The sequence below is a fragment of the Sphaeramia orbicularis genome, chromosome 11 (assembly GCF_902148855.1).
Source record: "Sphaeramia orbicularis chromosome 11, fSphaOr1.1, whole genome shotgun sequence".
Classification (NCBI taxonomy): Eukaryota; Metazoa; Chordata; class Actinopteri; order Kurtiformes; family Apogonidae; genus Sphaeramia; species Sphaeramia orbicularis.
The window spans coordinates 45,979,105-45,994,707 of record NC_043967.1 but is presented as its reverse complement, the minus strand read 5'-3'; the positions used below and the strand labels follow the sequence as shown (position 1 = coordinate 45,994,707).

General features: G+C 45.3%; 1 protein-coding gene across 3 annotated transcripts in view; it reads right to left on the bottom strand.

Moving 5' to 3' along the window:
- ash1l (ash1 (absent, small, or homeotic)-like (Drosophila)) overlaps positions 1-15,001 on the bottom strand; it is a 31,870-nt gene extending 16,869 nt beyond the window's left edge. For 2 of the 3 annotated variants that reach the window (XM_030146500.1, XM_030146502.1), the window contains exons 1-7: positions 14,836-15,001; positions 13,751-13,849; positions 10,171-10,964; positions 4,661-9,083; positions 744-1,407; positions 412-585; positions 200-294 (exon numbers count right to left, since the gene is read on the bottom strand). In XM_030146500.1, the coding sequence (XP_030002360.1) occupies positions 200-294; positions 412-585; positions 744-1,407; positions 4,661-9,083; positions 10,171-10,776 (5,962 nt within the window). In that variant the 5' untranslated portion in view covers positions 10,777-10,964; positions 13,751-13,849; positions 14,836-15,001. Of the gene's footprint in view, positions 1-199; positions 295-411; positions 586-743; positions 1,408-4,660; positions 9,084-10,170; positions 10,965-13,750; positions 13,850-14,740 lie in introns of all 3 variants that reach the window. The other variant, XM_030146501.1, reaches the window with a different exon arrangement.
- Between the last annotated feature and the right edge of the window lie 602 nt (positions 15,002-15,603).

The window sequence follows — 15,603 nt, the reverse complement described above, 5'->3', positions numbered from 1 at the left end:
ACCACTGAGTATGTCAAACCTGGAAAGCTGACTAATATATTGAGATACTCTGCAAAATCATCTCTATTCATTATTGCTGTTCAAAAAAAAACTTTTACATGAATCAGAAAACAATTATCAAGATTTGGCGATAGTTTAGAAAGACTTAAAAGAGCATGCTCGAATCCAAGGTTTTGTAATTTAGTACAAATCAACTCACCAACATGTATTGGTGCCGGAAACAATCCATACTCATGCTCTCCAGGTATGTATTCGAGCTTTTCTTTCTTTAGCTGCAGTAGCTGACTCCGGGGGCTACAGAGTGGTACAGATAGTAACAAACATAAATACCATAACACAGCGGTCCAAAGAAACTACACCTGATGTGTTGTCAGGTATTCTATTTAGTGGGGATTCAGATTTTTTACTTACTCCTCAGTCTTGTACACATCTGAGTACAATCCAGCCTTCTGAAACTTCTTCTTTGGAGGTCGGGCTGCTCTCTTCTCCCGTTGGCTGGTTATGGGCATGGGTGGAGCTTGTTCCCTGGGGACGGTGCCTGGGCGTTCGGGGGAACAGTGGCCATCTGGCTTGGCTTCCATTGAGCTAAAAATAGAACCATGAGTATGTTTTTACTAACGACTGGACTTAATAAACATTACTATATATACCAACACATACGGGAAACATCCTGTGAATATTTACCAGTGAATTTCAAGGTTTAAAGGATAAAATACATGCACTAAAGTGTAGTGATTATTTACCCATGAAAGTGCTGGATCTCATCTTGTGTAAGCCAGTTTCTTCCAGTCCCACCTTTGGCCCTTGGCACCAGGTTGCCCAAGTTCTCCTCTCTTTCTGGCAATCGCTCTTCACTCTCTTCTACCTCCCCTTCCTCTAGCTCCTCCTCTTCTTCATCTCCATCTCTCTCCCAGTGCTTCCTCTTCTGGCCTTTCCTCCGCTGGCCTTGGACTACAGACTCAATGGCGTCTGTCACAGTGTCCCCTTCCCACCCTCTGGCCCCTGCCGGCCGCTCAGTTTCTCTGTCCCTGTGCCGGTTCTGACTCAGCTCCATCACAGGGGGCGGAGATGGCGGCGGGGAGGGCAGTGGGTGCTTCCTAGGACGCCCAGGGACCCTCTTCTTCACCACATTGTTTCCTGTGCGAGCCTGTCTCTGCAGCTTCTTGGCACGTAGGATTTTGTTGACGTGGTGCAGGCTGTGTTTGGATGGCTGTGCTCGATGGGAGTGGTGGGGCAGGGAGGCATTCAGGCAGCAGTCCTGGGAGGGGGAGAGGCAGGCGGAGGACGCCGATCCGTGGGAGTGAAACAGAGATGTTTGGTGATGGTGTTGCTGCCGGTGGTGCAGTGATCCTTCAGGCCCTTCAGTAGTTGAGAGGGCACCACCTCTTGCCTGAATAGCTGATGATCCTAGTCAAAGAAATAAAAAATTATTACAGCATGTGGCTTTGGAAGACACAGATTAGGTTAGGATTTTTAGCTACTCTAATGTTTTTATGTTGAAATGGATAAAGGAAATAGAGGACATAAAATTCCAACATCACAAGGAATACATATCAACACTCTAGTTACATTCCTATTATGAGTTTGTCAACACTTCATGACAGATGTTGATATTCATTCATCCTGTATTTCAACTCAGAAAATTAGCTTAAAAGAAGGCATCATTTTGAATATAGCAGAGTAAAAAATTTTTACAAAATGCCCAAGAAATGATAATACTCTTAAGAATAGTGGCAGTTATTAAGCGCAAATCAACATTAGTCAGAAATAAACAGCTAGAGGTAAAATGTGATAGAGTTAAACACATAAAAAGCCCTGAGGATACAGATGAAGCAACTTAAAATATTTCTGCATTTTGTTCACAGTTGCAGGCGCACATCCACTAAACCTTGATTTAATCTCTGTAAATACATCCAGCACCTGCAACACAAAAGTGCATTTCATCATTCGTGTCTTATAGGTACCCACATTAAAAAAACAGTAAGGGCCTAATAAATAAATAAAATCTAGAGTCTAGGAGCCACCCAACCTCAGCTTACAGCTACACAGCTCACAATGATGAGTACTGTAATTATCACCAGCAGTAAATATAAATGCAGAGTGTGAATCCAGGCTCCAAATAAAATAAATAAATAAATTTAAAAAAAAAGGGGGGGGGGTGACCTTGTCCACCATCATCTTCAGATCTCAAAGTTTAGGACGGGATATGATGGAGAAGATGCACCAGTTAACAATTGATGTAAGTAAACAACACTCCTACTTGTGGCCAGTCCAGTGTCATTTTACCATACGCTGTGCTGACAGCTTGACGTGTGATCATGATGGATTGCATGTTCACTGTGAAACATGAGTCAACTCTTCATAAGATTAGGACTGATACAGAAATTTTAGTTTATTAATTGTCATAGAAATAACTGTGATTAACAGTTTAAATGTTTTCAGTTAATTTTATCCCACTATTGTTATATAAGCCTACAAACAGTTTATTTACGGAGTACACAATGAGACAGAGTCTGTTATTGTTACTGAACACTAGAATGGATATGAAAAACACATTTGTTTCCATTTGAGGCTTTGTAAACAAATTTGTGAAGGGCAGATTTGACACAAATTAAACTTCAATATATAAAGTTCATTCCTGAAATACAATAATAGACTGATAAATTGGTTTGGCCAGCCTAGATGTTTAATGGTTAATTTGGTGTTCAGGCCTAGATTGATTACTCTGAGTTTGATGTTAAGTAATTCATATCTGTCTTTAGGTATGAAGCATATTACTTCGGCTTAAAACTTCAGGTTGACAGCTATCCACTTTATAATATGGTTCGTTAGTTAATTCCATGCAAAATGCATTTTGACTGTTAGAGTTCCAGATGATATCAGCCAATTAATAGGATATGGAACTAATATTGTTTTATCGGTCTTTAAAATCCACTATCAGTCAACCTCATCTGAAATACACAGATGAGAGGAGATGAGACTGTAGCTGCTTTTTGTAAATGTAGATAATTACTACAAATATGCAAAATGCGATAACATGACTATGTAATAATTGTGCAGAACTAGTTAAGACAGGTAAGCTGAACACTGAATTTGCAGTTCATATAAAAATTCACTTTATATCTAAATGTGTGCTTGCAAACACACATGCTATCTCATGTTACATCTTGCTGCTGCTGCAGCTTTGTTCCTGATCGTTGGTCCCCACTATAGGCCTGATTTTCCTCATCACACCATCCATACTGTCACAGTGTGCGTCTCCTCTTCCATTACTCCTCACTCGCCTTGCGTGCCAGCCCAGTCCCCACCCTTGGCCTCATCTACCTTCACGCTGCAGTCTGCGACCGGGAGTTGACCTCAAGTCCTGAGCTCTAATCCAGGATTACCCTGTCTTATGGGACCACACCGCCACATTTGGGAACTTTAACAGCTTCCTCTCTCAATTACAGCAATGCAAATGAACACAAAGTAATTCTGACATACAAACAATCACCCCACCACTGCTCACATACAGGTAAATCAATCCTTGACCAACTGATGTAACATGATCATTGTTGAGGCAGCGCACCTTATATAAGGACTATTAGCTGAACCCAGGTGCGGTGTAAAGGATAGGAATAGGCCTCGTTTTGTGGGTTTTTGAGGGAAATGTCTACTAAATATAGCAAGTTAACAAAACCATCCACCCCTTCAGTAAGCTGAGCTGTAGTTTCATCAACTGTGGCCATCCTCACTCACAGCCGAGCCAGTTTAAGTCATTACACATGCTTTTTCTTGCCAAGCCCGTAATCACTAGTAAGAGCTACCAAATGTCAGCTGGTGTATGTATATGGGGCGTCTGTGTCTTTCTAGAGACTTGAGAAAACAGGCAGCCCATGTTTTTCTTTGTTCAAATAGGGGTACAGCTGAGAGGGCTACAGAGACAGAGCTGTTTGCAGTACTGTTTGATCCTACCACAACTGAGGTGGTTACATGGTAACAGAGGAAACCACTATAGAATTTCTCAGCACTATGAAAGATCTTCAAGAGATACACGGGCCTCACTGAATAGAGATCAAGCAAGGATTGGGAGCTGACGCTGCCATATGGCAATAAAGGCATAGTCCTGGATACAGTGCTGGATCTAATTGACTGCACTCTTTTACCATAGCTGGGCCAAGACATAAAACTCATCAGACTAATCATATCTAATCATAGTTTTTAACGTAGCAGCTTAAGTAGCCTTTCATTTGAAATGTCAGTTTGGTATACAAATAAATTTGAGGCAAAATGTTTGTAATATCAAGTGCATTATCCAATTCACAATTAAATTTTTTGGATGTGTCACAGCATATATTATAGATGACAGATTGAGATGTTCCAGAGATTCCTTAGAAAGTAATTAATTTTCAGCAAGCGTAAGAGAGCATGCTAGTTTGGTGCAGACCCCTGTGAAACACATCATAATACATTTTACATTTTGGCCACCCAAATGAAATGCAAAAATTACCATTCCCACTAAAAAAGTAGCTCATTTTACAATTCTAATATCTGTCAGAATAATCACAATGAGTTTTTTTTTCATATTCTTCAGCCCTTGAGTGTAAATTCTGCCTATTTTTTCCACTGATGCTCTGTTCTAGCAGCTGATTTCTACAAATTCCTTAACAATATAACTCACCTAACTCTCTCCTCTCTGCTGATGTTGAACGGTCCTTCCTTATTGTCCGATCCATGCGAGAAAAGCTGGAGGTCTCTGAGGGTGCTTCAGTCTTTCTGTTCCTGCTCCCCTTCATAGTAGTGCGGGTGAGAGCAGAAGCAAACAAATTTGTAAGGTTAGGAGAATCGTGGGCTCCAGGTTCTACATCCTCTGTGGGTGTAAGAGGCTCCTCATCCTCACTGTCTGAGCAACCCGCTGGGTCCTCAGCCCGTCCATCTGAGAAGGGGCCCTGGCCAGGCGCCACATGACTCCGTGAAAGTTTAGAGTAGTCTGCCTCAGTGCTGCCCATCCTGAACCAGGACTCTACTGGGTGGTGGCCTTTTGAGCTGCTGCCTAGTGCAAGCCTGGAGGGCCCTAGGCAGGACATAGAGCTTTCTTTGCGCTTGTACCTGTCTGCAGATGAAGATGAAGAAGAAGAGGGAGAATTGGCTGATGTGGTGGCTGCTTGCTTGCTGGCACCGCTGCTGGAGGTGTCTCGTCCAAAGCGGCATCGTTGCAAAGATTCTGCCATACCCAGACTGCCAATTCGATCTCCCTTCCCTGATGTTCCACTGTCAGAAATACCTGCATTAGCCCGGCTCCCTGATCCCCCTCTTGCACCTTCATCCCTATCCTCCTCAGCACAGCGGTCTCTGTGTTTATGTCTGTGTTTATGCTTATGGTGCCAGTTAAAAGAGAGCTCAGAGGACATGGGTGGGTACAAGACAGGGGACCTTCCTCCTCCCAGGTACTCCTGTCTGAGTAGCTTATGTTTCTTCTTGTGAAATTTGGAGGGGTTTAGTAGGAGATGTGAGGGATGGTGATGGTGCATGTAAGAAGTGGGTGGAGGAGGAGGGAAAGACGGTGAGTGATGGGAGTGGTGTGATGGGGCCGTGTGGGGTGACTGGTGGTGTGGGTGGGGGTAAAGAGCACTAGCTGGAGGATAACCTCTGTAATAGCCCAACCCCAGGGGCCCAGAGGAATAGGGGACGCTGTAAGAAGGGTGATAGAAGCCACCACTGGAGAGTGGGAATCCAAGCCCAGGTACAAATGGTACCTCAGACATGGACTCCCTCAGTTTGGGAGGTCGTCCCCGTTTCTTCTTCAAGTCTGGTTTACGAACATAATGCAGTGGGTCACAGGAGTAAGCAGGATGGGAGTAGAAACTACCAAAGTTAACCCTGAAGATCGTAGGGAGGAGATCCCTATGGACATAATGATGTGGTGGAGGGCCAGTTGTTCCTCCTAAGCCAGGGGCCCTGCTCCCCATGCCTGGAACTCTACTTGGTCCTGCTGCCAGGCCTATTCCACTGCCAAGCCGATGCCCTGTTGTACGATGTGCTATACGTATCTCACTCAGTCTCACCACAATCTCCTCAAGCTCAGCGAGAAAGTCTGGATCGTGTCGCCGGGAGCGCAGCTGAAGGTACTTCTTCTTGCGTTTCCTCTTCTGTCTCTTTAGCTTGTCGTAGCCAGGACACCCATGGCTCCGGCGCTTACATTTGTGCTTATGTTTCTCTTTATGTCCCATTAGGGAAGAGGCAGGAGCTGCTGGATGAGGTCTTCTGGGATCGGGGGATGACCTTGCTCCATGAGGTGATGGAGAGGGTGAGGGATGTTCCATAAGCACAGCAGAGTGTCGCCGCCTGCCTCTGGAGTTAAGGCCCATCCCTGGTCCCAAAGCTGAACCAATGACCCCTGGCATTAATAATCCACCGCCCATCCCAGGTGGAATCCCAATTGCACCCAAGCCACTTGCACCGCCCGTTTTCTCACCACGGTCAGAGGTGCTGTTATTGTCTGTTCCTATACCACTGTCACTTGGCACTGTCTCCTCACTATGTGACTCACTGACTGGTGATGGAGTAGCTTCTTTTAGCTCACTGAGGGGGGCGGGGGAGGTGGGATGGAGCGGCCTAGGGGGGGAAAGTTTATGATAGTGATAGTGCTGTCTGTAATGGTGATGGTGGTGATGGTACCCACGACAAGATGATTTTTTCTGGGAAGCTGCTGACGTCATTGATGATGAGCCCAGCCCTGGGTTGCGAGGATTAGGGGCAGAAAAGGTTGGAGGAGGGAAGGAAAAGGAGCTGTGGCTGTGATGAGGGTTCGAATAGTGAGAGTGACCTCCAAAGTGCACTGAGCCTGGTTCCACAAAGCTGGCATCGCTGATGGGACTGTGGCCTCCACTAGACTGTGAAAGGGAGGGGGAGGGGAAAACCTCTGAAGAGGAGAGGTGCTGGTGCTGCTGGGACTGTGACGGATGATGATGGAGAGGAGAGGTGGTACTCGGGGACAGGAATGGTTCAGGTGGTGGCGTTGAAGTTGTGGCATTGGACATCATTTTCGGCTTACGGCCTCTTCTCTTTCCCATGTATATTGTACCCTTTTTGCTTACATTAATTTGTGGCCCTAGTTTCCCTCCAAATGAAGCAGCTAGAGATGACAGTGACTGGGTTGTGGCTTCCACATTGCCTACTACTGTGCTTGTGGAACTTTTAGGGGCTTCCTCTGTTCTTGGGCCTAAGAGGATTTGGCTGAGGATACGCTTCCGTTTCACACTTTTCATCTTATTGATCTTGCCTATGATAGTTTTCATGATAAGCTGACCATTTCCTTTGCTGCGGAATTTTTTATCTCCCATATCCCCTGACTCTGGAGCCAATGTAGGAGGCTGACTCTCCTGGGGTAAAGTAGGTGGAAGGCGCTTGGGACGTCCACGTTTTCTAGGAATAGGTTTAGGGGGGTTGAGGTCTACCTCTGGGTGAAGAACAGGGGGATCCTGCTCTTCTTTTGACTTCAGAAAAGAAGAAAATACTTTGGAGGGGGCCAGCTTAGTTGGGGGTCGCCCACGAGCGGGGGCATCAAGTCTTGGCATTTTTGACTTGGGCCTTCCCCTTTTCTTAGGTTGGCCTGGGAAGAAGTGTGACACTGGACTTTGTGGCACAGGATTTGGTTTTACCTTATTTGGGTTGGGAGGCCGGCCTACAGGTCGTTTAGCCGGTGGGGTTGTGTCCAAGCTTGTACATAAAGGCATGTTGGTTTTGTCCTGGTCAAAGGGACTGTCATCATCTGCTCTTTGACTCTTGCCCATAAAACGAGACCAGCGGGGTTTCCTTCCTCTGCGTTTTTTAAGGGGTTTGCTGTCCTGCTCTGCGGGAGAATCTATGGATGAATCAGGAGAATCATCTCTAAGAGGTGTGTGTGGGCTTTCATCATCACAATCTGGCTCTAGTGGAGAAGGTGCCCTTTGTCTTAAAGGCTCAGGGGGACTGCTGTTCCGACCAGGTCGACTATTGTCCCGGTTGGGACTCCGCTTACTTGGACTAGAGCTCTTCCCCCTTTCAACTCGCAGTGATTGATTACTAGCCCCCTTGTCTTTCCCCTCTGACTTTCCTGATATTGTGGGAGGAGGGCACTTGGTTAAGTCTCTGGGGCTGTCTCCGTCCTGCTCCCTCTCACTTGCACTACTCTCCTCTGCTAAGGCAGGACTGTCTCGCCCATGGTGTCCTTGTGAGGGAGCAGGAGAGCCTAGATGACTCACTGCACTCACTGTTCTCTGCTCACCTGAGGTGTTAATTGAGGAGGATGAAGAAATGGGGCAAGATGGTGAAGATGTGGTGTGGGGTATGCAGTGAGTAGGACGTGACTGTGGCTTAGCGTTGCTACTGCTGCTGTTGTCAGTGTTGCTGTCCTTTGACATGGCAGATAGGCGGTTATTGCCATAGGAGAGTGCTGGGCTGCTGCTGCGACTACTGCTGTTGCTGCTGTTAATGTTGCTGCTGATGTTGTTGCTGCTACTAGATTTCCCAGCCCCATCTGTATCCTCCTTTCTCAAAGGTGCAAGAGGAGATGAACTGTCTAAAACACTATCTTTGTTTCTAGAACCATAGGGCCGACCAGGCGGTCGTGACACTGGAGGTGGTGGAGATAGGTGAACCATTCTTGAATATGTATTTCTGTTGGCCATAGCCCTGTCTCGCTGCTTGGCAGTGGGGGCCATGAAGCCTGAGCTGGGGAGAGGGGGAGACGGTTCGATCTTTGCAGGTTTGATTGGTTTAGTAGTCTTTGATGGTGGACAAGTTGCTATGAGTTGAGCTAATTTCTCAGTGACCGTGGGGGCTCCCCAGTTTTGAACATTTTTGTCTTTGTCTCGCTGACTTTCAGTGCTATAGGTGTATTGAGGAGGTTTGACACCTTCAAAGATGGGTTCTTTTGATGCAGGTAAAGGTGGAGAAGGCGAAGCTGTCCGGGGGTTAGATTGTGGAGTGGGTGTTTTCTTTCCAGAGGGATGTGTTTTGCTGTCTGGGGGAGAGCGGTGCAAATTAAGGGGTCTCTCAGATATGGTGGTGGCTGACTTTGTGTCTGGCTTTGTATCAGACTTGCAATCAATCTTTGGTAGACCCTGAAAAAAAAACAATACAGAACAAAACATAACATGATTAATGACGATAAAAGGTAGTAATTTAGTAATTAGCACTGTTAAGCTGAATTTCTAAAAAAAAAAAGAAAGGATGTATGCTCCACGTAAACAAAAATTAAGTAATATATAAACCAGCTTGAGTGACAGAGTTTGACAAATTTACAAGCAGATATGGCACATCTGGCACTGAACAGACCACATCTGGCCATTGGCAGACACAGCTAAAAGTACAATCAATCAGCAAAGGGAATCTTTATCCTTCTACAAACAGCAATTTATTGATAAGATTTACTCTACCCATAGCTGGTAACTGGGCATGCACAGTGGAGGGGGTTTACACTCAATAACAGCTATCAGGGTCAGACTGGGGACATAGAGGGAGAGCTGGAGAGAGAGGTCAACCAAGGGAAGGGGGAGGAGAGGATATGACCAAGCAGAGACAGAGGATAGACGCCACAGACAGAGGGGGGTGACCGATGGGGGGCGGTGCATGATGAATAGAGAGAGGCCAACACAAAACACAAAGAAATCTAAAGAACAATTTATGCTCTGCCTTTTACTTGTGCAATAACATGATTACTAGGGTAACTTCTTTAGGTGACCACTGCCTACTGATGGCTGATGATAATAGTGTTTTAAACAAGTGTACAAATGCATGTACTCTAGGGCTGAAAGCAAAAGTAATCCTATTGGAATTATTAAATATAAAACTTATAACGGTAAAATGTTATGAAATGAAGAAAATAAAAATTACTTTTCTTAGATCAAGCATTTTGTCTTCCATATGGAGGACATAATCTGCATGCCATATATATAGCCTAAAAATGCTTATAATATTATGTTTTGACAAATTTGACCATAATCAATAAATTAGAGTTCCTGCTATTTGGATATTGCACTCTGTCTAAATTGCATTTTTTTTTATTTATGTAAATGTTTCAGGTGTAATGTAATCACATAAAACACATTTGGGAATTTGGTAGTACATTAGAATACTGAATGCTCAGATCTGGTAGATTGATAACTTTAATATCCAAAGGCTAAAATTCTATATGTTCTCCTTGCTCACCTTTTTTGCTGGGGCACTCCCATTCACTTGGGAAGGTGATGGGGTGGTAGTGCTGGCAGAAGGAGGCGCAGGTGGAGGTGGTGTAGGTGCTTTAGCAGAGGGAGTTGCTGAAGAGGCTGGTTTGTTGACACAGGGACTCTGTTCCCTCTCTTTGTCCCTGGCTTGTGTAGGACTCGGGTTCTGACTGCCTGTCCCATCACTTGTAGCTGCTGCGCGGTTCGCTTTAGTACCGCCTCCTCCACGAGAAGTATGCCTCACAGTGGCCCTGAAGGCAGGCCTGCACACATAATTCTCCAAGATCTTCGGGGGCTTCTTCATGCGCTTTGCCTGAAGGCCTATTTTGAGTTTGACATTGCCTTCAGACAAGCTGCTTTCTTTGATGGAGAAGTGGGACTGGTCACCGCCAGGACCTCCTGGCCCACCTGCTCCTGCACCTCCTGCACCTCCTGTAGGGACAGTCCCAGCTCCCTCCTTCTCTCTGTCTCTCTTCTTATCCTCTTCTTCTTCTTTCTTTCCACCCCCTCCTTCCTTCTCCCGCTCCCCTGTGGGAGCACCCGCAAGAAGAGGGGATGGAGATGCAGTTCCCCCTTGAATCTTCTGATCCATCAGAACGTTAAGGGGTGTTGAGATTTACTAGGGAGAGAATGTTGTGAAAACAGGTAGAGTTTCTGTTAGTGGGGAGGTTTTAGAGGGAAAAGGGAGGAGGGGGATAACGCTGAGGGCGAAGCACTCCTTGTTTTGAGGTGGCTTCTCTCCCTTCCTCGGCTGTCCAGCCCTCTTTCTCCGTCCTTCAACTGTAGAAGTGCAGACAAGTAGAGCAGAAAGAGAGAGGGGGAAAAAAAAATCCACATTAATCACCGCAACACATCATCAAAAACACTGACAGTCTTAAACAATGCCCTACAACTAAGAAGTATAAAATGCCCTATAAAGAATGATGGTGGGGAGCCAGAGACAGAGAGGAAATAATTTTTATCATCTGTTTGGTTAGAGGCTGCCCTTCCTCCTGTCTAGGTGACTTTTTATAGTGTGTTTGTCCTCACAACCTGTAACAATCTGTGACCTATTTACCCTGGCAAGGTTTTTTCTACCTGAGAGATCTGAGAGATGTATCCCTCGCCTCAAGGACTCTCAATTGTCCACTGGAGAACTATAAACCCCACAAGGCCCAGAGTTAATAATTAGTGCTGCAACATCTTTTCTAGATACGACATGATATGGTGCCAAATTAGATATGTTTTACAGCATATTTTCTTCTGTAATAGTGGCAAACTGTTCATTCTCAATGTGAGCACAGGAGCAGCATGTTTCCTAATTGTGCTCCTTAGAGGACAGCCCAATTCAATAAAGTTGTCTACGGTTCCCAATGGCCACTGAGTGATTTAATGCGGATTCGCCCCCAAGCAGGTGCTTTCTCTGGGTGAAGTCATTTGGAGGCAATTCAGAAGTGTGACCTCAGCACATTGGGCCCTCTGGGACTAGACAGAGGATCTGACCGCCTTTCCCAGCCTTGGCCAACAGCAACTGAGTGAGTGATAGAGCGTCAACGTGCCGGTGGTTTCTCTGTGCCCTGCATTAGTGGAGAGCACTAAAGAAGCCTCTTAATGGAGCCTTGGGAAAGTCACACAAGTCGTCACATACAATCATCACAGCAAGAGAAAAAAAAAGGATTCTGCCCTACACAGAGTCCCAGACTAAGTTTGTTTTGGATTATAACTGTGGAAACAGTAGTAGAGACTATTTTTTTGTTGAACCACACAGTAAATGCAGCCCGTTTTTTGGAGTCTGGCCTGTAGTTCCCCACGCCCTCTTTTCTGTGTTTACTTCAATTACTCACTCCATTTCGCCTCAAAACTGCAGACTCCCCCTCACTACACATACCACACTCAAATCACACCTCCCTCTTTTCTTTAACACTCCATCAATCTCTGTGTTCTTTCACAATTTTCTTTAAGCTTTTCCGTCCTCTTCCTCCTTTATTTCACAAACTTGGAAAGCAGTAGTAACAGCTCACAAACTAAAGTCCCTGTGTTCTTATTTTAATCAAAAACACATTTCACCCACCACCCCCCTGATTCTGTTTCCCGGTGTCCTTCTTACGGAGTGACAAATGGTCTCCTCATTCTTTTATACGAAATGCCTGCAATGATACGAGCAGCTTCCGCTCCCTGACAGCAGCTATGCCAAAAATAAGCCACTGTGGTACCTAACTCCGTGAGAGGCTACTGACACAAGACTAGAGAAAAGCCTCTCTCAGAAAGTCAAAACATTCCTCTCACCTCTAACAAGCTAATCCAGGCCATTTACTGGCACTTGCTCTCTGACACTGATCTGATACTACCAAATTGTTTTTATGTGATTGATTGAAGCATTTTGTGGTAACGCTCAGCACTGAGGAAGTTTTGTATTTACAAAGCCAGTATGACTCATTTTTAATAATTTCTTTTAGTACTGTCATACTGGGAAACAGAATAACAAAAGTTTGAAGGACAGATCTGTCATACCTTTGCTTGTTCTCTTACACTTTTAATGAAAAAGTGCTGGCGTTTAACTAGAGACAAATGTAGACTCAATGTGAATAAAGGCCTAAAGTCAACGTAAAATCAGTGGATCAATAATCAATATCAGACTCACAACCTAGGAAATAGCATAGCAGGCCGAAACGTAGTAAACAACTTCCCGCGCCCCCTCCCATTTCTTTCCTCCCTCCCTTCTTTCACTCCCTCCTCACTTTTGCACACGTTGTTCATAACTGCTGATTTCCCTTTGGCCATAGCAATAGTATCCAGCCCCTCCACCCCCCACATTATTCACATGAGGGCTGGCGTCTGCCTTCAGAGCCCGCCTGTCATTCCACAAGCTTTCACTCCAAAGATATGAGTACGGAGACGTACAAAGGGTGAGAGCGGCCAAATTCCTTTACTCCTGCATGAGTTTATATTATATCACAGCGGAAGTACTGAGACTGTGATGATCGCAATATTTCATCAGCACTACAGACTAAACAGTTGCGTTAACGGTGGCAGTAAATTAGGCGGAATGACAGGTGTCAGTCAGACCAGTCCAATGGAAACGGGCTGTGTCTGTGCAAACCGAGAAAATGCATGGACCCGCCTTCTGGATGTGCAGTTTAGTGCCTGCGAATTGTGCTTATACATACAGATCATTAAGGCTTTTAATAAAAACGTGGTCGACCAGCTGCAACGGGCTGAGTAACCCAAATAAGGTTGTTTGCTTTCGGTTTCCTGTACAGTCAACACAACCCCTAAAGGGACAAACTCCTGAGTTTACGAACGATTTTCACTACATGAATTCATAATCACTCAGCAAATTCATCGCCGTTTAGTCATATCCTAATTACTGCTTCAACCGAAAAAGAAAACACACTCAAAGACACGCTTTAGGAGGCGTCAGAGTCTGCATGCAGCCGAGAAATAATTTTGCAAACATCTACTCGTGTGTAAACATCGTAAAATCTCACGGAGAGTTTGACAGGACCAGTGCGCAACCTGATTCAGTCAGTACTCCTATGTCAACAACATTAACACACAACATCCTTCAAAAATGTCTTCACACTCACCTCTGTAATCGATCAGAAACGGTGTTCACATTATTTTGCTCTGTGTCCTCCCTTCGTGTGTATCAACGTGGTGGCCACATTTTTTTTTTCTTCCAAGTGCTGCACAGCCAAAATAAAAATATGAACATCAGAGAGCGTCTAGAATGGAGAATATTTCATTATATACAGATCCATAACGATAAGGCGACTACCTGAAATTCGCACTTTGCTGCACGTATTTAAGCTATAACCGAATCGCAAACCTGCTTCCAGATGTGCACAGTAGTTTATTACAAGGTATCAACCCAAATATCAATCCCTATCAGCTCACAGCTCTTAGCGTCCTAAAATTGATTAACCTTGCCAGCCCCAAAACACAAAGTTGAGAAGGTAAAAGCCCACTACTGAAATCTATTGAAGTATTTTCTTTGCATCACAAACAAAGCAATAAAGTATAGAGGGTGGCGCATCTACTTGGCGCTTAATATAACCCAGGTATTGTAAAAAGGTATGTTTATTTTGTAACTAGCTAGTAGCTACCATCCGTCCAATAATAGACACGCTGTGCTAACGTTACATTTAGTATCAATGGCACTGGCAGCGGCTAACTAGCCATCTATCAGCTGCCTGTTTGAAGACAATTTAGGGAAAAAAGCGTTGTGCATGGGTACAATTTGCAGTGTCTGTAGGCTGCAAATGAGTACCAAACGCCTACAGCTATTCTACAATTTGTGTAAACCGAGCGAATATGACACAACCCGGGACAAGTGATGTACATAATCTTACATCTCCGTCACATTCTCGCAGGCACTCGTGTTACTACATCTCAGCTACAACGGCTAACGATGCACTAGCAAGTGAGCTGAACCGCAAAATTCCTCCAACGATGGTTCAAACACAGACGGGTAATTTAATCGACTTAGTAAGACACGGAAAAACAGCAGCGATTTATATTCCGGTGATATAAAATAAGTGATGCAGCGCCGTGTAGGTTATTAAAAAAACACTAACTGTCAACAAAATGGCGGCTGCGTTGAATCAACAGAGACCCGAAATGGATCTCCCTCTATTTCTTCTTCCTCTGTCCTAAATTCCCTTTTCCTTACAGCGACTGGTATCCGTAATAATTCCAGAGATGCTCCAAAGTCCACTCCGACTCGCCGTTAGCTGGGCCTGGATGTGTCAGCACGGGCCTCTCTCGTTAATCGGGCCTCCATGTCTGCTCAGCCCGTATCGCTACTGTGTCAGTACAACACGGGCATTCTCAGTCCCCGGGAGGAGGGAGGGAGGGGAGGAGGACGGACCGAGGAGGGCGGAGGGGAGAGCGAGAGGAGGGGGAGAGAAGGAGAGGAGAGCAAATGTCGGTCGTACGCGGTTCCTGCGGTCCCTGGTCATTGACAAAACCGTCTGCGTTTCATTATTCTACTATTTTAGGTTCACGCGGAGAGCCGCGTTTGGAGCTCGAGCCTTGGGTGTGTTTACTGGTATGCAACAGTCAACTGTCAGAGCGGCGGTGCCTCGAGCCGCGGCCACGGACACTGTCAACAGAACGTTAGCCCAGTATATAAACACACAGCCCGGGGAGGAGGCAGCGGGAGCCACCGCGTCCACAAATAGACCCGAATCCTCCTGTTCTGGACGATTATGACTTCCTTTATCCTCCACCACAGACCATACAGATTTCATTATTCGACTGGTCGATTGCCGGAATTATTTTGTAATCGATTAATCGGACAGTTATGGAGTAGTCTAAGCTTTTACAGGCTTTTCTGTGTATGCACCTGTAAAAACTTTGGCTTTTAGGTCATTTGCTTATTAAATCACAGGTGTTAAATATGCGGCCCGGGGGCCAAAACTGGCCCGCCAAAGGTTCC